This window comes from Lactuca serriola, chromosome 4, assembly GCF_051521515.1.
Source record: "Lactuca serriola cultivar US96UC23 chromosome 4, Lser_US96UC23_V15, whole genome shotgun sequence".
In the NCBI taxonomy this organism is placed as follows: Eukaryota; Viridiplantae; Streptophyta; class Magnoliopsida; order Asterales; family Asteraceae; genus Lactuca; species Lactuca serriola.
In genome coordinates, this window is record NC_136411.1 from 163,920,288 (window position 1) to 163,945,344 (window position 25,057).

General features: G+C 36.1%; 1 protein-coding gene across 2 annotated transcripts; it reads right to left on the reverse strand.

Moving 5' to 3' along the window:
* Positions 1 to 1,423: 1,423 nt before the first annotated feature.
* On the reverse strand, positions 1,424 to 25,057 carry LOC145102876 (midasin-like). 2 transcript variants are annotated; one of them, XM_079040375.1, is made up of 71 exons: positions 24,778 to 25,057; positions 24,339 to 24,682; positions 24,180 to 24,264; positions 23,773 to 24,065; positions 23,578 to 23,691; positions 23,305 to 23,474; positions 23,103 to 23,212; positions 22,899 to 23,018; positions 22,716 to 22,794; positions 22,499 to 22,621; positions 22,333 to 22,417; positions 22,162 to 22,258; positions 21,950 to 22,084; positions 21,806 to 21,862; positions 21,533 to 21,709; positions 21,322 to 21,447; positions 19,429 to 21,233; positions 19,158 to 19,353; positions 18,563 to 18,667; positions 18,179 to 18,484; positions 17,917 to 18,110; positions 17,780 to 17,834; positions 17,550 to 17,700; positions 17,326 to 17,399; positions 17,067 to 17,214; positions 16,883 to 16,981; positions 16,671 to 16,771; positions 16,483 to 16,572; positions 16,345 to 16,410; positions 15,021 to 16,259; positions 13,523 to 14,944; positions 13,259 to 13,439; positions 13,112 to 13,177; positions 12,908 to 12,990; positions 12,568 to 12,819; positions 12,197 to 12,332; positions 12,029 to 12,114; positions 11,865 to 11,950; positions 11,628 to 11,769; positions 11,474 to 11,548; positions 11,269 to 11,389; positions 11,041 to 11,195; positions 10,847 to 10,960; positions 10,603 to 10,752; positions 10,321 to 10,500; positions 10,038 to 10,229; positions 9,833 to 9,934; positions 9,497 to 9,727; positions 9,290 to 9,412; positions 9,115 to 9,196; positions 8,905 to 9,035; positions 8,646 to 8,810; positions 8,484 to 8,559; positions 8,260 to 8,372; positions 8,090 to 8,169; positions 7,895 to 8,008; positions 7,744 to 7,812; positions 7,490 to 7,646; positions 7,120 to 7,402; positions 6,805 to 7,040; positions 6,315 to 6,560; positions 6,047 to 6,232; positions 5,583 to 5,966; positions 5,219 to 5,506; positions 4,979 to 5,122; positions 4,580 to 4,783; positions 2,772 to 4,493; positions 2,400 to 2,681; positions 2,026 to 2,307; positions 1,787 to 1,912; positions 1,424 to 1,691 (listed from the first exon to the last, which is right to left on the reverse strand). In XM_079040375.1, the coding sequence occupies exons 1-71, from the start codon at positions 24,880 to 24,882 to the stop codon at positions 1,659 to 1,661; spliced, it is 16,149 nt and encodes a 5,382-aa protein (XP_078896501.1). In that variant the 5' UTR covers positions 24,883 to 25,057; the 3' UTR covers positions 1,424 to 1,658. The 2 variants fall into 2 exon arrangements, with proteins under 2 accessions (XP_078896501.1, XP_078896502.1); XM_079040376.1 differs by lacking the exon at positions 2,026 to 2,307.

Sequence of the window (25,057 nt, forward strand, 5' to 3'; positions counted from 1 at the left end):
CAAATATTTTAAATTTATTCGAATTCACAAACAATTCTACATTTCAAACTAAAGCATACGGGCAGTGGAGGAGCCAGGGTCAAAGTAAAGGGGTATCCTGGAAATTTCTTTTGTGTAATATACAATAAGAAAAAAAAAACGCAATTTCATTAGATATAAATTTCAATTTTTTTCCAATATAAAACGAATTTTTCCGAAAAAATTAACACTACTAAAAAAAATTTAAGGATACCCCGCGATCTATAGTGGATCTATCATACGGGTCTTGTCATATCATAAACTCCAAAAAAAAAATATAATGAATTAGAAGACATAAGCTCCCAAGATGGAATCTTTCTTCCCATCAAGGCATCATAATAAATTCACAAAATTAAAAGAAACATATTTAAGGATATTTCAGGACATTGTGTCTATTTCAAGACATTGTGTCTTTCTTAGGGTCAATCTCGTCTGTAGGTCATCTAAACAACATCATAGTTTCTCAATCCAACATCAAGGTTGAGTATCGAGGTGTAGTCAGCGAAGTTGTAGTTTGTGGTTTTTATATGTGTTTTCAATTTTTATTGGTGTGATGACAGATTTAAAATGAGTGTAAACTTTGGTTTTAAACCGAGTGTAAACTAAAGTTCTACCATGTCCACTGTTTTCAGAGTTTCGGTCTAGTTAGCATCCATGTATCTCCCCCTCATACAGTGGGGACAGATTAGTACTCATATTTGTTTATCTTGAGTTATATAGCTCTCGGCCCATTGGCCTTTGTATTCCTCATTGTAATCGACCCATGTACAGCTAATCAATTATAGAAAACATTTGAGTATTTGAGTCTATTATCCCCCATATGCCAAACATGTTTTGAAGATGGCTGACTTAGACATGACACTGTTATGGAACATGTGAATAAAGCCACGTTGGAGAGAAATGGGTTATATTGATAAGTTAGTAGCTTCTAGGTAGGTATAAAGTCATGACGCTAGATTTTGTAATGATTGTACGAAGCGACACTGGGTTGGGTTCACTTCTCAAAAGTGGTGGTGCATAAAATAAAGGAAACGAAGGATTACTTTCATGTCACGTGGATTGTTGGGTCCTATTATGGATGGCATGGATTTTCATCATGAAGCATAAAAATAGGTCATTGAGAAGTTTAAATATTGTTCGGGCATTACTTGCAATTTTCATTTATGAAATAAGATTTGCATCCCCTCTTTACATCTTTCACCTATAAAATAAATTTTGCATCCCCTTTGTTTGTAAAAAACATGCTTATATTGTTAGATAGCTAATCCCACCTTTCTGGTTAACTTTGAAAATTCTTCACCAATTGGGTTTTATAGGACCTGGCCTTTTATATCAGTTACAGGATGGGCATGGGCCCACTTAGAAAGCATGTAATGTAGTAGACAATAATATAAGCAAGTGAAAGTGAAAGAATGGAGCTCTTGCAGTATTTTTCATATATATGTAAGACGAATACAAAATTTCAGATGAGGAAAAGCTAAAACAAACAACAAATTATCTTCTTCTAAAAGACATAAATTCTGCATGTTTTCCTTCCCTCACCATTTTCAAAAACCACACCTACATTTCTTTCTCTAAGTTTCACATGCTATAAACAAACTTGTAGTTTTTCCGTGCAAGGGCCCACCAAACAAAAGACATTAAGCTCCTGAATGTTGCATAAGCTCAAACCACTGCAATTGGGTAAGAAAACAAGGTGGTTAATAACATTTCCAAAAATGAGAATCTATAAGATATAAAAAAATAAAAAAGTTATGTTATGGCTTACTTGTCTTAACAAATCAGCAAGAGTTCTTGGAAGTGTTTGGATATCCTTCAAGATGACAAAGTATGGGAACGGGAAAGAATCCATATATTTACCAGTCTCCAACTTCCCATCTTCAAATGTAGCTTCCTGAAAGATATCATGCAACACACACAGTACATATTAAAAAATCCCGAAATACCATGGGGGTGTAAATGGTAAATATTAAGAAAGGGGATTAATTAATGTGATTAATTAATTACCAGAACTTGTGTTATTGATTCGGCTGGGTTGTTATCCAAAATGAGAAAAGCAACCATTCGTTTTTTGCTCAAAAGATCTCTAACACAACGCTTGAGCTTCTCCTTCTCATGGAAAAGGCCATCAGCTATGATCAAAACAAGCTGCTCTAATGGATTTTGTCCAGATGGTAATCTTGCATTCATTACAGCAGAATCCAACGTGTTGTTTATGTATTTCAGTAAATCAGCCATGGGTTCATCCTCTATCGTGTTCTCTTGCTTGAATGTCAGACTCGAAAGCATCTGATTCACTCAACAAAGCATAATATATATTAAATAAGTTGATAACAAACAATATGTCCTAATATTGATTGATTATTAAGTGAAAAACAAACCTTGACTCCAGATTCACCAGTGAAGGGGTGATCAAAGTCGTGTAACAATTGAATATTTCCCTTTTTCCCAAAACTTGCAACTGCTAAATTCCCAACTTCCAATTGAGACATTGCACGACAAACAGTGACCAAAGCTTCAATAGCAACATTCCCACAGTTGTTCTCTGACATGCTGCGGGAATCATCCACAGCAATCATGACTTGATAGTTTCGTTTGTTAGGTCGTGTTCGCCTCAACCATATTTTATCTTTCCTATAATGACTCGCAATGTATGGAATCACCTGTCATAACATAACAACCATATTTTACTTATGGGACCACATTTGCAAAAATCAGCTACAGTCGAGTACCAAAAATGTAAATTATTATACCTTTTTCATGTTGATTCGTTTTCCGGTTTTATAATCCCCTTGAAGCTTGCTAGCAAGAGTTGGTTCCATGACCAAACGCAACTGTTCAGCCAACTCCTGTGACAATCTTGTTGTCTGCAGTTCATATTTTCTCCATAAAGCAGTAGCAGAATCTTTCATATCATGAGAAACATCTTTAAGGTCATGTGCGATTCCCATATCATCATCTCCAACAGAAAGTTTACTTAATTGATTTATGCCTTCAGTCATATAAGATCTTTTCATAACCACGGAACTCTCTGTTTCCCTACTTTCATCATGTTCGCCATGGCTATCAACTTCTAGGGTTTCTTCTGGAATCTCGGTTTCTTCGACTTGTGTTTTCTCATTTAAATTATTCCCAATGCTTAAATGATTCTTGATGGGTCGAGCTTCAACATGCTGTTCTTCATCAATCTCCATTTCAGAATCATCTTTCTTGTCTGTAACCTCACCATCAGCGTTTTTTCCATCATTGGGTTCTTTTCCATCCATGTTTTTATCGATTTGGTCTGCGGTTGCGGGTCCCAGAGCTTGAGCGGATCCTTTTTCCAACCCGGAAGTAAACCCGTATTCGTCTGCATCTATTTCTCCATTTTCATCATCCATGGCTTCGTCCTTCTTTTCCTCCAAGTCAATTGACACTTTTGCCCTTTCTTTCCACCCATCAAGTGCATCGCCAATGTTACGAAACGGGTTCGGTTGACTTTTTTGACTAGACAAAGGGTCAACCTCTGGTAGTTGACTTATATGTTCATCATTAAGTTTCCCGCCTTTTGAAGAATCAGCTACAGTGACTTCGTTTTCTGAAGAATTAGGTAAACCGCGTATAGGCGCCATGTCACTTTGCATATCATTGCTGTTTGACCATGTGGCTTCTGGTGCAACATCTCCCATGGATGCCCCGTTTGACCCACCATTTGCCTGAGTGGCAGAGTCTGCGTTTGGTTGGATTTCATTCCCAAAATCAGTGGTGACAGGTGTACTGTTGGCATCTTTCTTTTGTTCATCCACGTCAGCGTCGCCATTCTTTTCTTGGTTTTCTTCTTCAGCCTCCATGTCAGCATTTTCTTCAACTGAATTCGTGTTTTCATCTTCACCGTTGTTGATCTCAGCTGACTCATCAACCGTTTCCGTTTCACCATCTTCATTCTGATCATCATCTCCCTCTTGTTGATCCATGTCAATATCTTCATCCGAATTGACATTAGTTTCATCTGGTTTTAATCCTGTAGGTTCAGAAAACGCTTCGTCTTTATCTATATTCATATCTTCAACCTCATCAGTCTCATCAGGGACGAGATCGTCATTTTCGTCATTCTTTTTGTTAGATTCCTCAGGATCTAATTCTCCAGGCTCATCACCATTGTTGACATCATCTTCCTCATCTTCCTTAGCTCTAAGCTCTCTTCCACTCTCATCATTGTCCTTTACAGAAGGTCCAGTTTCATATTTCTCATTCTTCTTTTCATTTTCAACATCTTCATCATCTTTATTATCACGAAGCTTCTCATCAACAACTTCACTGTCATCTCCAGTCTCTCCCATGGCAGAATCCAGCTGTGGCTCATCGGTTTCATCATCATTCTCATCATCACTTGAATCCTCACTAACACTGAATGTGTCAGCTGTGAAATCCTGTTCCATTTCTATGCCTTTATCATTTTTACTTGGATCATCATTCGAGGCATCTTGTTCTTCACCCTAACAACATAAAAAGAAATTATAAGTCGACAAAAAAGGGAAACAAGATGACAAGGTAAGGGCATATTTGGAAATTGACTAGGTACCTTTTCAGTTCCGAGTAGTTGATCTTCATCTTCTATCTGTTCACTGACATCTTTAATCCCAGCACCCTCACCCATACCAGTTCCAGTAGTATCTTTTGTATCATCACCACCATTTTCTTCCTCTTGGGTTTCTGTGGGGCCTCCAAAACCTTGCGAGTATAATGAAGCAAAAATCTCCGCAAGAGCATGAGTAACCATAGACAACTGTTCCAAATGTAAAAGATCATTATAGGGATAATCCTAAATGCAAGAAATAGCAATACACCTTTCAAATTCTTTCTTATTAAGACATTATTCTATGAATTATCTATCAACCCAATTTATAGAAATGCCCAACCCTGTTACATTTTTTAAAGTTCAATGCCCAAATAAGAAAAACTCATAGAAGATCAAACTTACAGTTCTGTTAGCCACCATAAAGTCCTTAAGAAGACCATTGCCAAAGGTTATCATTAGGTCCAATAGTGAATACAGATGCTTCAGTTGTGCCTCAACAATACATACATTTGTCTCTCCATTCCCATAGAGGTCCATAAGTCGTCCCTGGGTAAATATATATTAAATTAGATAAGTGCCTAAAAAATGAAAAATATGATCCAAATTAAGTAGTAATTAACATGGAAAAAGAAAGAAATTTACAGCAAACTCGAGTGTTTTCACTAATTCATCATGTATGCTGTTCAACTGGAGATTCTCTACTCTAGAAGCAAACAAAGTTTGCCAGGTATTGATATTTCCCAGGTAATCTTCCGTAGAATCAAGCTTGTTATTCACCGAGTTGACTCGATCAAAACCATCAACAATATGTTTGCATGTTTTCCTAAGGGACTCGGTGAACTCAGCTTCAGCTTTCGAAACATCATTGACATCTTGAATGTGAACCCTTGCTTCCATAGCAGAATTATAGTATTCATCTAACAGTTTACCCTGAAAGGTGACAGAAAAAGTACATTACTTAAACTGTACCCAAAAAAGTCATTATAACTAAAAATATAAAACATACCTTTGCAAAGATCTCCTCAAAATGGTCAAGAAGAACATATTTAGCTAATCCTGAAGTCAAATCCTGCTTACGAATAGCACGTAATTGCTCCTTAAAATCCTTAACTAACAAAAGATTTTGTTGGACAAACTGTTCCATTTGCTTGGTGATGCCATGAGGATGAAGTACAACTTCAGTGCTTAACACACCACCACAATCACCAAAAAGATAACCATCCAACAATTCCTTTGATTTCTTGAACTCAGGAACAAATTTCTCTAGGAAAAGACGAATTCGCCCAGCACCCACTCCAACACTTGAGCAATTGTTTAGATGGTTGTTTTCAACACTCTTTAGCAACAAACATTCATCGTTTAACATATCACACATAGCATCAAACAGTTGCTGCAACAGTAAAATTTAAATATTAGCATCATCATCATCATATAAGATTCGATAGTAAGCATAAAAAATTAAAAAACAACCTTTTGTCGCCACATGCATTTGGAAACGACGTCCTGATTGTGAGAAAATGAGCTTGAGGAAAGATTCTGTAGTGGAACACTTTGCTTCTTTAAGCGATCCAAGCCATTGGAGAAGTCATAGGCAGCAGCTCTATGAGATTTTTGTATCTCAACAAGATGATCGAGGTAAGAAATAGACCTACCAACCTACAAACAAAATAACAATCATTCATGGGGTTAAAATGAAAATATGAGTAAAATTAATTAAAAAAGTGGAATCGAACATTACCTGTTCAGTTGTAAAATCTTTGTGAAAGTTTACGCTGACTTGTCGAAGATGGTTTAGGGAAGATATGCTTTTGAAGAAGTATTCATTTGGTGTTTTCCAGTCTGTTTCCAGATTATTATTATTATCCATGGGAAGCTTTTGGACCTTCTCTAAAGCTTTGACATCAAGGTCCCCAGAGGGCAATCTACTTTCATTAAGTAGCAAATGTTCAATCACATATGATGGTTGGAGTGACCATGCTTTATCCTATATTGTGCAACCACCAGAATAATAAACATTAGATACAGATACAGCATTGTACTTTCAATGTGTTTCTTAATAAGACAATGTTGTAATAAACAAATGAATCAAAGTAAATTGCTATTTCCTGCATTTAACCCTATAAAATACTCAGATTTCGACATGGACAAAGGACAAGGGAAGTATTATTCCAAACAAGAAAAGCAAAATGCGTTTAGAAAAATAACCAGTATTTGTGAGGATATGATACCTCCATGGATGTAGATCTATGCTTAGACAATCCAAAACTATCCAACATCTTTAGTAGTTCAGAGAGAGCCCTTCTCTTTCCTAAACTCTTCTTTTTTTCATCCTTCCAAAGTTCTCCACAATAAACAAGATTTGTGCTGATCTTTTTAAATGTGTGCCTCACTTGTCTCCACTCTTCCTTAGTAACACCACTCAATGATTCTAAACATATCAACTTGCTCACAATATCTATATTGCCTGCAAAAGCAAAAACAAAAACATGAATACAAAAAAACATGTGAAGATGGATAATTACAGTGTTAGAGAAGAAATGAACCTTGAGCTTCCTCCAATGGGAGACATGGGTAGTCAGAGTTTATAATACCCTTTGCAACACGTATATCTCCCAATGCAAGATCCACTTTATTTCTCCAAGTGGAAGGCCATATGAACCTCTTTTTGTTTTTAAACTGAGTTTCATTGCAAGAAACTTCAAGAACTTGCTTGTATTTCTCAAAAGAATCACTAAATGAAGCAGAAGTATGAACTGCTATTGTTTTTATTCCACTTCGAGCAGCTTCTTGTGTAAGTATAAGCACCACAGGTTGCTTTAGAACATCCTGTGATTTCAAACACGCTATTGATTCTTAAAAATGCACAAATAAGAAAAAAAAAATTACAACAAAAAATCCACAATCGTCACTCACAGTATACTTCTGAATCAACTTCTTAAATTTCTCACGTGTCCGTTTTGATGTTTCCATTGTCATAAACCACTCATTACGTTCCCATTTACACAGCTTCATGAGTTCATTCAACTCCACCTGAATGCTCTTTCTGTTATCTGCTAACCTCTCCAGAATACTAAAACACAAAGGAACATAGATCGTTTAACACAAAACATAATGTAATAAATAATATATAACTAAATAATATAATAATATGTTAGAATAGCACTTACATAGGCAGGAACTGAATGTGGAATCCGAATGTATTGTACAAAATCCTCACATTGTCCTCATGGCCACGACTGTGTATAATAAAAGAATGCATAAGGTAAAAAAGCACATACAATAATAGAATAAAGCAACTTTACAGAAAGAAAGAAGAACCTCAAATTTGATCCCTGACTAATGCCAGTGCTGATGTGGCCATGGAAAGCAGAGACAAGTTGAAGACGCTTTCTGAATTCACCAATGCTGGAAGTCCGAATAAAATCGTCCAAGCTGTATTAAAAAGTAGATATGTTTAAAAATCTTTTGATTTATTTTTTAATATATACTTTTCATAAAATTACAAGCACTTGCCTCGCAATGGTGGACTGACTATAGTCATCAGTATCAGTAGACTGACTTTGCCTAAGAACCGAGTATAGTGGAAACCATAACTGCATTGGAATTCAAAAAGTGTCAATTTGGTCTTTTTACTTTTTATCTTTGTAAATCATAATTGTTTCCAACAAATTAAGATATTTTACCTGGGCAGCATTAGTATCAAATCCAGCTTGAACTTCATCAAGTAAAGCAGGCCATGATTCAAACTCCAATTTTTGCCATGAGGACACAAGACCAATAATCGGATCTAACTGATCTGCAAATTGCAAAATGGGAAGCTGAGAAAAGGTAGCGAAAACTGAATAGAAATTAAAGCTATAAATATGAGTGTTTATGTGAATCTAAAAGAAGTAGATTAAATATTTACCAGAAAGGGGAAACTTTGAAACAGTTTCTTGAAGGTTCCGGACCCTGTTAAGTAAGAACTGCAAGGCTGACAAAGCCTACAAAAGAACAACATACATATATGAGAAGATGTAGAAGTTAAATTATATTATTTATAACCCTGATTATCAGTTTAATGTATGACCTTAGCAAGAGGGGTGTTCATAGGTATAGACAAGATCATATCAATCACATCCACAATTTTCTGAAGAGCAGGATGATCATCCCATTCGCTTAGAAGGTGACGAATCCGATTTTGAAGATTCATAACTGGATCCACCATCTTGGCCAACATGGAAGCATTTGAATCCTATATAACCACCAAGAGAAGTTAATTAACAACAAAAAAGTAAAATATATATGTATAATCTAACAAACAAAAAAAATGAAATAGAACACAAGACCTTGTAGAAATTGTAAGAATTTTTCGGTAGATGAGATGACATTGATTTCCGATCATGCTCCAAGGAAAGGCGTAGTACATGTTCTGGAATAAGCTTGGAGTCCAAATTCCAACATAATAAGCCCTCCATATCTGAAAATAGTAATAATAATATGAGATTTGTAATTGTGTGTCTTAAAAAGGAAACCCTATAATCCGAAAAAACAATCACCTTTAATTACTCTTGTACCCATGGCATACGAGTCCGAGAAAGAGCCTAGCCTATCAGAATCAGCCACTTGAAATAATCCAGCCTGAATAAAAGAAACAAAAGTTAGAACTAGATGAAGAAAATGAAGAATATATAGAAGAGAACTCAGAAGAAAAAGTCAATTAAGTCAACTGACAGGTTGAAGGAGATCTGCCGAGCCAAATACTGTAGTATAGACGTTGATCATGTCATTCAATGCAGATTCCAGCAGTAGACTCCAGTCTTTCTCTAACATTTCATCCTCTTCATCAGTATTTTTCTACAAGAAGCAACTTCTTCCATTAGTACAACTGAATTAACAAATTTTAGCAAGGGGAATGCTTCTATCATATAGAAATCTTACCTTTTCAATTTCAACAGGTGCTTCCTCTGAAGCCAACTCCTGCCACTCCGAGAAAGCTTCATTGGCAATCGAACTTTCGAGGGTAGATACGTCCATTTCAATGACATTTTTAATGTCAAAAGCACGAGGTCTGAATATGTACTGTTTTGAATCAAGCTCTTCTTTGGTTCTAACTTGAATCTTCATTTTCATCCAGAGATTTGCAAACTCATCAAACATCCTATCCATGAGCTGATGTTGAGAAACATAAAATAGTAAGTACACAAGAATGGTTGCATATGTCCTAATGTAAGAGTTCTTTAAAATATTGACACTCCAGCAACAAGAAATTATTACCTTAAAAGATACATCATCAAGAAAATGGGCTTGGGCAACATAATGCACCACGCGATGAAGAATATTTTGATGAATTGAAGCTTTTAGTTTCAAAGCAGATGCCTGTTACAACATGAAACATGCATTTGTCAATTTAGAGTCCATGGAAAAAATAAATTAGATTGTATATTATACTGTAAGATGTATAATTAAGACATTAACAGACCACTTCATCACTATTATTGTCTTTAGCAGAAGTAACCAAGGTTTCCACCATGGCCACGTCAGCTTCCCCAATGTAAGTAGGGAAGGCTTTATCAAAGGATGAAAGTTTGGCATGGAAACTGTCGTCGTCTACACAAGAATCAACTTTTCCCGATATGCCCCTAGGGAACCTCATAAACGAATAAATCACCCCCTGTCATTCATGAAGTCAGTATCAAGAATCAACACACCGATTACGTCAATAATATTGTTTTGACAAATGTGATAAAAGATTTATATATTACCAAAACAACATCAATATCTTTTTGGCCAACTCTATCCAAAAACTGATCACGTAGGCTGTTTGAAAGAACCAATGACAAGCCTAATTTCATCTCATATATTGCAATCTGAACAGGTTGAACAATATCAACATACTCCGAGTATTCATTGGATAATCGATCCACAAAACGTGTTGCAGTTTCCTACAAAAAATAGGAGATTGACACGTACATAAGAAAATTTCCATAGTGGTAGATGTTGATTCACCTTTACAAGTAAATTACATTCAGATAAGTCATCAATACCTGCCAATTATGCACTTGGTCAGCAACCCGTTGCATACTCAAATTCCCAATGTTCTTTAAAAGATCAAATGGTGTTGCAACCAATTTCATAAATTCATCACATTCGGATCTCAGCTTCTTAAATTTCCTAGGATCAGATCGAAATACAACCTAAAGATAAAAAAAAAAAAGCACCACATCATGCAAATGTATGAGCATATTTATATACAGATGGAGAAAATTTTGAAAAACAACTAAACATTACCTGTTTTTGGAGTCTGGTTCTTTCAGCTTTAAGATCGTTTAGTAATTCTGTTTTTTCCTTGTCAGCCTCACTTAAAGAGAAACATCCTGCCAGCTGGACACACTCCTTACGCACCTGTATGAAGTTGAACATTGTAAAATATCTGAAGATAAAAAGACTAATATCATATTAATTTATGCAAGAAAAAAAATTACTTCTATATCAAGTTCAAGTGATGCAATCCTCTCTGTCAGTTGAAAATATTTCAAATTTTTCTTGACAGCTGGATCCACATCATCACAGCATAGTAGAAGATGATAACGTAAACCCCCAATACGTAGCCAAGCACACCCAAGATCAAACAAGGAATCTACACACAAAAAAATGGTTAAGTAATGCACTAATATAATAGAACACAAATCAATTAATTATTATCTGTTTACCTGTAGAATTCTTGACATATAGCGCATGAAGCAATGGCTTGATAAATGGACTTATTAAGGACTTCAAAACATTGTGGTTTGATGATTCTAGAAGAGATATAATCACACGCACATCTGCTTGCTGTTATAGAAGAAGAAAATGTGAAGATTATACGGTTGACTCTTGTTTTCAGACAAAAATATTTTTTACCATAAGAAAATTTACCTGAGCTGAAAAGAATATAGATTTGATCAAAGAATATTTATCAGCTTCAAAGGACTTCTCGTGAGCAAGTATTATCTGGATGAAAACAGAAAAACAAGATTAGGAATTTGGGAACTCCTGTTAACAACATGAAACTTCTTAATAAAATATATACCTGCTGAAAGAGCGATCTAGCAGATGACAGAAAGAAACTACGGGAATCAGCAACATGTGGAGAACTTAGCCAAAGATTACAGGAAGCCACTCCAAGTTTCAAGCTATGTGCATTAAGACCCTTGATGCCAATTGGATTCCCCCTTCATAAAAAAATTAACAAATTAAATGTGGTAAGCAGAAAGAACTACCAACTGAGACTAATAACTTTACACAATCTTTGTATATAAATCCTTACAGAATCTTGTCTAGAGCCAGTGTTGCCACAGGCTCAAAAAGCATATCAGGTACCAGATCTGCATTCCCATGTTGGCTTGAATTTTTCTGCAACAAGTACAACAAAAAGTAACTGCCTGAACAAATGACTAAATCGCCCTTAAACTGCAATGCATCGATGCATACCTTCTCACGATTCGAGTGATGCTTCCACAAAGATGTGTGCCAATTAAACCACATTTCAAGAACAGTACTAGAAATGCTTGCATGTGCTGTAAAAAGATTTATAAGCATATAAATTAGGTATTTTAAGGGGAATTGAAATCGCCTCTGAAGGGAGAAAGTTGCACTGACCATTATTGACAGAGGTCCAAGCTTCAAGAACCCATGAGATTTTTTGATAAGGAGAGAAATCGGTTGGAGGCCTTGAAGAAGAGTTTAGTGAAAACTTCAAGGTAGATTCTAGAAGCCAACGTAAACGTGACAAACCCTAGAAAACAAAGTAATGGTCATGTTATTGATAGTAAACGTAAATCCAAATCAAGATACATTCACAAACACAAAAGCCTTTTATCTGATACAACAACAACAACAATACCCAAGTCCCATAAGAAAAAAAAAATGAGCCCACACTGAAGAGGACCAAGGGTAAGAAGGTAAATATTGGATGGATACACAAACACTGCAAGAAGATACTAGCAATAAAAGATGGCATTGAATCTTACGGATTCCAGTTCCTTCCCATCAAGAGTGATGATATTGGAAAGCTCTTGAAGAAGCCTCATATCAAGACCAAAACTATTGTTGTCATTTAAAGGCAGAGTATCAAGCCAACAGTTGAAACCAGAAGGTAGGCATAACATGTCAGGGTTCATTGTGCAACAACTAGATAGAGCACCAAAAAGAGAAGCTATGTCATTGGTCCCAGCATTTCTTTCCATCTTGTCCTTTTCGTAATGGAACTTACTCGAAAGCACCTGCAAAATTAACATAAGCCTCCACTTTTTATCGTTTCAAATCTTCGTATACAGAAGAGAAAAATGGAAATTTCATGCATGATAATACCTGATACATCTCCTCCAACTGAGTTAAAACATCATGGTCGTCTTCATCTACTTTGCTCATGATAAATGCAGACATGCAAACACCTTCATACAGAAAAAAATAATAGTTCATGATGAATGTACAAAATGCTTCTAGGTAGATTGCTTCATTGTGTAGCATACAATAAGTAAGAAAATTTACAACCAAAAAGTGTTAATACTTTACCTTGCATGGCAAGAAAGCGTAGTTCAGGATTGGTAGCAACAGCAGCCTCAATATAGCCTTTATGGTCTACAAAAACACATGCAGAATAAATAACAATAATGATAAGAATAGACTCGTAGCAATTACAAGAAAAAAATAAAGATGTACCTAATTCCTGCAAGTTGATGTTTTTTGTCCAAATTGAATGACAAAGATTGACAAGCTGCTGTTGCTTTCTATATATCTCAACAGATGAAGGTGAAGACGGATGACCACCATATGCCCACAGTAATGACCTCTGTGAGCTCAAAGCCCAAGAAAGAACTCTTTCCAAATTCTTCATTTCATTCTACACAATATTTTAAGTCCATTCTTAGAAAATTGTGAATAAGAATATTAAGGGTGAAGTGGTTTAAGATTAAGAAAGTGTACCTGAAAATTTTCCACTTCGTTTGCACAAAACTCCTTCAGCTTTTTAGCATCTTTCACCAAAGACCTCCATGAAATTAACATGCAATCATACTGAGACGAAACTAACCCATTCCAAGCAGATAAGTGATCATTAATGAGCTCTTTATAAAGTACAAAAAGCACATCAAAGAAAGGAGACTCAACAAGCATATCAAGGATTCTTTCTTCAAGCCTTTTTAAAGATTGCAAGACAGGAATGAAACACCGAGTTTGTTCACTATACTTAAACTCACTCTCATTATGCCACTGTTGATAACTAACCCTCAACAACCCAACACACTTCACTGCATTAGAAAGATTTCGGCTAATAGACTCTGATTCTGATGGAGTTGATGTTCCAAAATCCAGTGAAAGCATTGGTGATGATTGTGATCCATGAGATGTTCTAATGTAGTTCCAAATAGAATGATCCAATTCTTTTTCCAGAAGTTTCCGGAAAGAAGAAAAGAATGAACAATGTCTGTTTAAATGATCACCTAACCACCCGAACCATAGAAGATACAACTTAAGGTCACTTTCAGTAGCCTGTTCCATGGTCCAGTTTGCTGCAAACAAAAGCCTTTTGTTCGTGAATGCAAAATCGAATCTTGTTTGGTTAACTTTGTCCAACCCTGCCACATCAGCTTTTGGAAATGTCATGGCATGCAATGTCTCTAAATCCACCAAGTATCCCCTCATGGAATCACTTGGACATTGAACATTATCCATTCGACCCAAAGAAGCCCGAAATGAATGTGAGGCCATTTGAGCACCAAGATACTCCAGATACATACAATTTTGTTTTACAGATGTTTCTCTTGAGTACCATACAAAATCACATACATTCAAGGTTGTGGGCCACCCGCCAGGTAAGCATAGAGAACTGCAATTGTGAAGTTCGGGTGTTGACAAGTAAGAACCAATTGCTTCATTAATAATATCTTTCCCTTCAATTTCTCCCAAAGAAGAAAGATAAGTATGCTCAAAGCTAATTTTCAAACTCCACATTGCCTGATTTCCATTTGTAACAAGCCGTTGAAATAACTGTATCCACCGCATAAGCTCAAGGTTTGAAATGCTAACATTATGTTTCAACCCGTCTCTTTTAGCAGAAAGATGTGCTTTAGCCATTGCATTGACTAAATGTTCACCAGGTATGTCTGAAAGGGCTAGAAATCTCTTCACATCTATGAGCTCATTCTCACCATAAGGCTGCATCATGTAAATTTCAACACCTCTATTTCGCATTGCTCTTGATACTTCACCATATGTAGGGTTTACAGTGAGGAACATCCGAAATTGAGGGTGAGGATGAAGAACCATTGGTTTTCCTTCTATGGTACCACATTCATTAACTGTTATCGATCCGGATTGCTCAACCAGAGAGTTGATTCTATCAAGAACCTATATTAAGAGAAAACCAAAAAAGGTTAATCAAGGAAATCACACTAATAATCAAACTTTAAAAAGATTTACATACCGTAGGGTTGCAAAGATTTGCATTCTCTAGAACAATCCACTCTCCATTCTCTATAGCCTTAATTAGCAATCCAGTCACCCATTCAAACTTTGCAGGATACAGCATCTTCCTTTGATCATCCTGCAACTTCTTAACAGTCTTCAACAATCTATTCAGATGTTCACTATCGTTTTCCAAATCCAGTAGTAGATTCTCAATGATATCAACCAACAATGGAAGAGAACGGAAGACTCCCCTACTCCAATTTTCATTGGTAACAAAACTCACAGAACTGTTATCTAAACTTGATGAGAATGCAAGCCATCGCCCAATCAAATCCTTCTGTTTTGTAAACTCTTGGGTTGACTTTTCAAACTGGCGACAACTGTATGCCTTTATGTAACGCTCAACATGTTCAATAACAAGGCGATAATGGCGAATAGCATTGTATTGTTCAAAGCATCCGAGTAACTCAGATATATCAGTAGAAGAAGAAAGGTTAAGTTCATGTAGGATGTTTCCAGTGAGATGTGACATTAACCTTATCAAAGAAGTTTTACCAGATCCAGCTGGACCAATCAGCAAGACCAACCATTGATGGTGCAAACATTGTGCCATGGTTTCCAAGCTTTGTCGGACACCTGGCAGGATTTTTAGGTCACAAGAAGATACTGTTGATGATTGCATATTAGTCCTTTTGACATGTGTGTTTCCAACTATCAAATTCTCAGGAGTAACCTGAACCCTCGGGTATAAATTTATGACAGGTTTTGCCTTAAAAATCTGTTCATATATCTGAATGACTTGTTGACGATCTGTGGATGAACGCATTCTTTGGATATATACAGTGTTGAGAAAGCAATCGGATTTTGAGCCTTCAGGAGCCTCTTCTATGATCTGACATGAACGAATAATATCTCGAAGATTGAACTCCCATGGGGATCCATCTTGTCCAAATTTATGATTTACCATTGTGTCCTCATGCAAACGCTTGTTGAACTTAATCAGATTTGAAAGCAAATCCTCTGGGACAGATGGGTGTAAAGTCCCACAGATGTACTTATGATCTTCTTCTACCAATTCATCAACATATACTTTTGTAAAGCGATTGAGAAAAGATTTAGGAAGGCCTTTCCTCCCACCCCCTTGACTGGTAGGGTTTTGACATGCAAAAACTCTGAAAGATGAAGGGCACTTGAAAGTATGACCAAGCTCAGGTATAAAAACTTCTGCTCGATGATCTAAAATGGCATTCAAACCCTATTTCAACAAATATGTTAGTACAGATATTGGCAAAATTTAAAACTCCACAGGAAAATTAATAGGATATAAGTCAAAGTCAAACCTCTAGAACAGATTGAGGAGCGAGATTGAGTTCATCCAGCAAAACCCAAGATCCATTCTTCAAAGCCTGTATCATACTCACAAAGTTGGTTATAAAATCTAGAAAAAACTAGGAAAATGGATAAAATATTGTTTTTACCTGCAACAGGATGCCATCAGACCAAGCAAACTGCATTCCTTCATCGCTTTCAACAGGTAAGTCAGATCCCAGTAGATCCATCATGTCAGTCTATGGTTTAATTAGCCATCGTACATATTAACATCAGTATTTAGAAATATCCAAAATACACAGCCAAAAAAAAAGGAAAATGGCAGAAATTTAATGACCTGTTCTGATAAGTTAATCCGAACAACAGAATGTCCAGAGAATTTTCCAAGAGCAAGGACTAAACTTGTCTTTCCAACACCTGGACTTCCTTCCAACAAAACTACAATGCATAATAAGATAGAGACAAGTAAGAACATCATGTAATTGTAAACACAGTAAATAGTGTCACAAATTATAAAACACATCATTAGAAAGAAGGAAAAAAAAATACCAGGCTTTTTAAGCTGCATAGCACGGAGTACACGCAAGGAATTTCTGCGGGTGGTTGGTGCCAGAAAGTCAAATCCTTTAGTCTCTAAATGGTTGTCACCTAAGGTACAGAAAAATACCTCGTATTAAATATAAGTATCTTAATAGCAATTTAAGGTCAACATATATCAAAATTAATGGTCAACCTTTTTCAATGTAGAATGGATGAATTCCAAAATGAGTGTCGATTTCCATGCCATTACTAGACAGTGCCTCACCAGATTTCAGAAGATCAGACCAACCATAGTTTTCATCCGTCAAAACACTTACCTTATTCAATCTCAGTTTGCTCTCCTGATGCAGCAAATATAAATATCAGTTACTCAGTAACTAATTAACAATAAATAAAAAGATTTGAAAATAGTCAAAATACATAACACAAGTGATTAATATATTGAACAGTACCTTTAATTGCTCCATAAGAAATGACAAGCATCTTTCCCTCAAGTCTTCAGCCTCCTTCTTCGAAATTCCTGTACCTAATAAATAATAAGAAAAGCAAACACCATATGAACATAAGAAATAGAATGAAGAACAAATATTATCTTAAAGAGTGTTTCAGTGAAAACAAATGACACCATCATAAAAGCAGTAGTTACTAGAGGTGAAAAGATCATTGGAAATCATACCTAAGCTTAATCCATCAAGCAAAATAAGAAAAGCACCATGCAACATGGAAACTTCCGGACTTAAACTTCCATCAGTCACATTAATAAAATCTATCCAAGACAAGAGATCTCTCACTGTAAGGGTTCTTCCAGTTTGTAACTGATTGAACCACTGCAAACACCAAAAACCAAACACTCGTTAACCAACTATAAAAAACAGTTACAATATTGTACTCCTAAAATTATCATACCTCCCAGAAACTTATCATAACATCCACCACGAAAGAGATTTCAGGATTTGAGATCCTGCAATTCGGGACATGCATTAGGGACTTGTAACAAGTACTCACAAAATATTTTGCACACAAGATATAAATAAATCACATACTTTTCTAATGCTATGCATTTGAGCTCATTCATCTCAGTCACAGGTGGGACCCATATCTCAGTAAACCTGTTCCGAAGTGCAGGGGATAATTCCTTTTTACCATAATCGCCCCCAGGATTCATTGTTGCGAGTATGAAAAACTTTGGGTGTGCTATAATCTTCTCAAGATCAGATCCACCTTTCTCAGCCAAAGACTGTTGAACCGAAGAAATTAGTTTCAATAAAGATTGAATAAGAAAAAATATATGAAAGAAAAACATACCAGTTTCCTTTCAGGCTCCAAGACACTGTTCAATCTTTCAAGAACACTATCATCTGCCAATGAAATTTCATCCACAAGAAACATGTCACCATTCTTCATTGCTTCAACAAGAGGACCATCTTGCCAAGTGAAGATTGTGCCCCACTTCTGATGAAGTAAAGATAAGCGATTCCTAATTTCTTCAAAAGTATCAACTTCATTTTGGGTGACATCAGCATGATGGACTTGAGCTTCCCTGTAATATTTTATCATCTTAGTCACTTGCTCAAGTGTTGTTGAAGCTTGATTAATGTCCAATGAAATCGTCTGTAACAATATAATTGTATTGTTAAGGACCATAAATACATCAAAAAAATCATATAATGTTTTAAAGTTAAAACTTACAGCATCATGAGGGAAGTGCTTAAAAGCTTTTGAAGCCTGCAATTCCTCACACAAATTTTTGTAGTCCAAAGATATTTCTGATCTTTCTCGAACAGGATAAAATCCCTGTTGCATAAGAATATGTACATTATAAACAACTCAAACATTCCAATAAGCTTCTTAAATTCAAAAATAAAGAGAACTTAAAGGTCGTTTCTTTATTTACTTGGTAAGTCATGTATGATTAAAGTGGCTGAATGGGTAATGATGTTTGTATGCACAAAATGTTTGTATACATAAGGTATGTTTCTTTTCTAGACCGAATAAACCATATGAATGAAACTAAATGACAATTATACCCTTACATGCCAAAAAAAGTACAATGTTCATCAATTCTAACAATCTTCATCCAATTTAATGTGATATGAGTTATGAGGAAAAAAAAAGAATAGGCTAATAGGTAAAAAGTTAAGAGTCATCATACATTAACCTAGGTTTTTGAATTAGCCCATTAAGTCATTCTGTTCAAGTGAAGTCAAAAAGAAACAGCCATGTATAGCTTTCCAGATCAAGTGATTAGAGCCCATTAAGCTTATTAAAAGAGAATAATACTAACCCCAAGAAAATCAGAAGTTTCTGTGTATTGATGGCAATTCAATATGTGTAACTTGGACCCCAAGGCAATACTTAACAGCTGGCATACTGTTGTCTTCCCACCACCAGTTTCTCCAACCAGAAGCACCGGTTCACGTAACCTATAACACCGCTCAACAAGAAAGTACAACCTCCACATACTATCAGTCCACACAACCCTGAATTACCCAAAAAAAAAAAGTAAGACAAAGTTAGCGAAAAATAAGGAACATAAACAAATATGAAACACATGCCTTCCAAGATCACGGGGAGTAGCCACCGAATTTTGCAAGTTGAGAGATTCATCCTCCTTGTACATTACACTTCTACAAAGCTTAATCCTCAGCTTATTCTTCAAAACTTCTAGAACAACTTCCTTGTCCACATCATTACGCAGTCTTTCAGCCAACAGATAATAACCGTCGCGCCCTAAATCTTCATAGGATTTCCCAAACATCCTAAACCGATCAGCCCACCGAAACAAATCACGCGGGGTAATATACCCGTGTTTTCCCGCAAAAACTTTACTACTTTGTCTATGTTTTTGCAGATCTATCATGACTTCAATCATTTTCTTCGCATAACTACCCGGAATTTTGCAACGGTTTTCCAAAATTGTACTCAATTCATCTTGCGGGATTTCATCAACATGGATTTCAACAAACCGATTCCGGAAAGCTCTAGAAAGCATCTTTCGTCCACCATAAAAAGTCGGTGGATTCTGAGTAGCAAAAAGCATAAAATCTGGATGTGCGTGAATAGTTTCACATAATTCAGGAACATAAAGTTCACGATTATCATCAAGCAACCGATTTAAAGCTTCCAGAACATCAGAAGGGGCGAGATTAAGTTCATCAAGAACTATCCAATGACCATTTCTAACCGCTTTAACCAACACCCCTTCTTGGAAAACAAGTTTCCCACTTGCATCAGTTATATAAGAACCCAAATACTCCTGTAAATCAGTGTGTTCATGGTTGTTAATTCGAACAAATTCATGCCCAGTGATTGCAGCAAGATACTGAACAAGGCTAGTTTTTCCACTAGATGTGGGCCCCTGTAAAAGAACCGGATACCTTCCTATAAAAATAGCACGTGCCAAGTTGCTAAGTTGATCTCTCACACTTTTTGTCAAAACATAATTCTCTAAAAACTCTTCATTTTTGGTGTTTTTCCCAACCACAATGTACCTATCGAATGACACATGTGAAGGGTCTTTTCCATCTAAAAGGTATCCTGTAATTAACTTCTTCATTAAGTTGGCACTTGGAGGATCTAACATTGTAAGAAAGAACATTGAAAATCCATCATAAATAGCTTTTAAAAATCCAAAAGCTCGCCTTGCCTTCTTTGTATATTCCATTGCACGATAAAGAGACCTTAAACTGTATTGCGGTTTTTGATTCGCCCCATCTTGTAGCCTCTCTTCAGATTCCTTTTTTGCTATTTTATAAAATTTCAAGATTTTGGTAGTGATATCTTTGACTGAATTGTCTGCTTCCATGAACCGATTGATGAACAGTTTCAAATCCTCATCTTCCAACACATCATCCATAAAATACTCTGTAAACCGGTTTCTTAAAAACAATGGAAGATCTCTTTTTCCAGCATCAGTTGCGGGATTCATACAAGCAAATATACGGAAATTCGGGTGTCTAGATATATAATCAACATCTCCTCTTTCAGCTAAACAAAGGGACCCACCTTCATCTTCAAGAACACCAATTACTCTCTGAAGAGTCTCTGGAGGGGCTAAATTGATCTCGTCTAGTAATATCCAGTCACCATTTTTCAAAGCTGTGATAAAAACTCCCTCTACAAATGAAAAAACCATCCCATCTGAAGCATTCATCTGACCCTGAGCTGCTTCAAGTTTTAAAGAGAATTTTTCCCATGATTTTATTAGGTTTTCCCCTAAAGGTCTTTTCCTTTTTACACCAGGCTTCTGCTTTCCAATTTTGACCACTGTACGAACACCCTTTTGTAAACCACTAAATAACACGTTCCAATTCTTGTCACTGACTGATTTTCTTAGTATGGCAAGAAAATTCTCATTGTCCTGCATTTGATCACCAAAAGACATCAGGGTTTCGTGTTTAACTTTGGGGTTTTTAGGGCTTAGGGTTTAGGATTTAGATAGATTTTACCTTTGAAGAGAAGGTACTTCTAAAGAGACTTTCAAACTCCTGATAAAGCGGAAGGCATAAAAATTGTGCATTCATAGGTTTAAAACCTCCCAACAGATCTGCAACATCACTTTGCTGACTCAAATTCTGCAACATAAATTTCAGCAAAAATATATTATAAGCTATTTATCTCATTGAGGAAAATTTAATCAGATTTTGTTAATAACCATACCAAAACTGTAAGTTTTTGACCAAGTCTTGCAGCTAGATTCTGTACTAAAGTTGTCTTTCCAGTACCAGTTTCACCAACCAAAAGAACAGGCTCATTATACTTAACAGATCCAGCTATTCTTTCAAGGATATGCAATGAAGTACGAATCTCAACAAATGATTTGTTCACAGAAGATGTCTATAAAAAGCACATTACACATATATAATTAAAAGAAGCAAAAGGTATGATTATACATTTTTTTTAAATATAATTATACGAAATAGTATAACTTACAGGTATACGTGTGCGTTGAAGAGTTACTCGCCCAATACGTATATCAGACCTCAAGTCCTGCAGATGTTTAATGTATGATATTAAATTAATAAGAGTAACTAGATTTTCTGGTATCAATATATCTCATATTATAAGAAGAGAAACCTGAACAACAGGCTTATCAACAGGAAACAAAGTCTCAGCATCTGAAATTGGTATTCCCCAAATCTCTGCCAACTCTCTCATAATTCTCATTCGTGTTTCCACTGAGCTTGAAGAAGTTGCAAAAACATCAACAGCCTACAAAACAACATCATATTAATAAATCAAGAAAGTTAGAAATATGGGAAAAAAGAAGAGCTAGAGTTTATTAAAACCTCTTGATAGATGCACTTGGCCACATGACCTGACAGCCTTTCACCCATAAAATGAAAACCCAACCCTGCAATTCTCTTGCACCACTTCAAAAGATCCCTGTACAGAAGGGTAAATAAGTAAATCACTATCCATAAATAAGAAACTAGTAATCTACAATCATGGCTAAATACCTCAGTGAAAACCTGCCAGCAGATGAGAGAGTAACAGAAGTTCCTAGTTGAAAGCCTGTGAGATGATTAACCTTTTCAAAGGTTTCTGCAAGATGGAAAAAGATTTTAATATATTGGTTTATGCCAAAAAGGATGAAGCTTTCAAAGTAAAAACTTTAATGAGCACCTATAAGTTTTCCACAAAGAGATTCCAAATCTGGGTACCAGGCTTTCAAAATACTTTCTAAGTCACTACTACTTGATGAACCAATCATTACTCTCCTCCATAGTGCACCAAGGGAGTTCCTACCTACATATCAAATGACGAAAAAGAAAAAATAAATCTTGACCATTAAGCCCTTCACCCACAAAAGGGAATTAACTATAAATATGTGATCACAGACCTGTTGTCATAGATGAGGCATCTAATCTTGAGCTCGATACTGTAGAAAAAAGCCTAAAGCTTTCACTAACCCTTATTGCCTGCATACAGTGGAAAATGACTCAAAGTGTATCCTTGAAGGAATCCTTTGTATAAACTAGGTATACTTAGTATTGCCTATTTTAAGGATTTAACTACAACAAACCTCCCCATGGCCTGTTAAGAATGAAGTAGCACCCTCTAGCAAAGGTAACAAGATGGATTGTACATCTGCAGGAGCTTTATCAATGTCCTCAAAAACAACCCAAAGTCCATTTATGATAGCCTATAAGTAGCAAAACAAAAACGTACATATTAGAGTTACACTACAGATAACTAATCAAGTACAAAAAAAAATGAACTAACTAACCTGAGTAAGGGAACCAGGCTGCCACCTAAATTCACCAGGTTGTTCAGCACATACATAACTCCCGATTAGTGTTTTTCCATCAATTTGCTCATCCATGTGAATAGAAAGAACTAAAAGGGGGAAAACATCAGATATAAAAAGGAAATATTTAAAGCTGTGAAAGAATTAAGAAATTCAAATAGTATAAACAAAAAGAACATACCTTGACTCCCATGACCCTGGGCTAACCTGCTAATGAGAGCAGTTTTGCCTGCGCCAGCTGGACCATAAAGAAGAACAGGCCACCTCTGACTCACTGCCAACAATACCATCTCAAAACTTTTCTTCACAGCAGATGTTAAAACAAAAGGACTTCCAGTTTTAAGCGTATCCCTAATAGCATAACAAAATAACTTCAAATAGTATAAAAGGAAAGAACAATAGAGGAAGATATGTTGCATATAAAATAATTAGATTAATAATAATAATGCTTTACCATTTTGCCTCCATATTGCTCCAATTTGGTTGCCCTACACTTGTGTTTTCCCTAAATGGTTCAAGATACCAATTAGCCTTCTCTAAAGATACGTCCTGAAGAAATTCCTTCCACCTATAAACAAATAAACATAAATAATATAAGAAGTGAATAAATCAGAAATAAATTCACTCTGTCACTGATGAAAAAACTAACCTTAATAAACACCCATATGCTTTTTCATCATCGAACCCAAACTCTGAAGTTGCCATGTCACTCGTCTTACTTTTTCTAATAAACTTGTCACTCATCTTCAAAACCATTGTTAATGTTTGCACTGCACACCATCTTATGTCCATCAAAAGCTCTGTATTTTCTCCATTAAAACCAGTGATTTCATGTACAAGGTCCATATAACATGACCAATCCCATAGCTTAGCAAAAACCTCAGGCTCTGCTAAAAGGAGACGATATGATACTCGCACAGCATCTAATAGATGTGTTCCTGGCTGATAAAATCAGAAGCAAAATTAGGCAATTGCCATAAGAGGGCTTACCTGTATAGGCCAATGACTGACATAATCTCAAAGGAAATAGAACAGGGTAAGCTTTAGAAATAGTACCTGCACTAATGACTGGGCCATTGATTCCTTTTCCATTATCCTTTTGAATGGGGGAGGTGCAAACTTAAAGTAATCCCTTACAGACCTGAATAAAGTAACCAGGGTAAGTTAGTGTGGAGCATAGTTGAGAGAGAAGGGAGAGTGTAAAAGTGAACTTACCCAGAAAGATAAGGTAGCATATCAAGTGTTCGTGAAAATGCCAAACAGGAAAGCTCGTGAAGTCCCAGACCTCTCCCATATTTGACATACAAATTAATAACAGAAATATCTCGTTCATAATCTGAACTTTCAGCATCCTTAAATAATCTTCCATCATCGAACTCAATCATTGAATCATGGGAATTTGATGTCAAATCAGGCACCAAATGTAGTAAAGCCACAACCCGATCAACTATCTTACGTGCAATTGGACGAAAGCATCCCACTAATGGAATTGTATATCGAGGATGTAAAAGTAACTCAGCTACTCCATCAACCAACTCTTCCTCTGTTAAAATTTTCCCCTGTAGATAGCATATATGAAAAAACCCAAAATTAGATGCGAGAGAAGAGCAACATGTAAAAAAGGTCCTTGGAGAAAAGATGAACTCCTCAATACCTTCTTGACTAAGTTATCTAATTGGGGAGCAGCCGCAAGCTTGGGACACCGAAGAAGAAACCTTTGCAACTCATATTCAACACTAAAACTCCCATCAATCGCCATTTATGCTTCTACCTGCTTACAAACTGAACTCAAACTTCTCCTATCGGGTAAATATGCAACTTCTCGATTGTTGTGGGAATCAAAAGAGCATAAAAAGTGGACAAGACTCGATGGATTGTAGTAGGTGACTTGTGTTCTTCCTGCCAGGGCAAAGGGTTTAGGGTTTAAGAGTAAG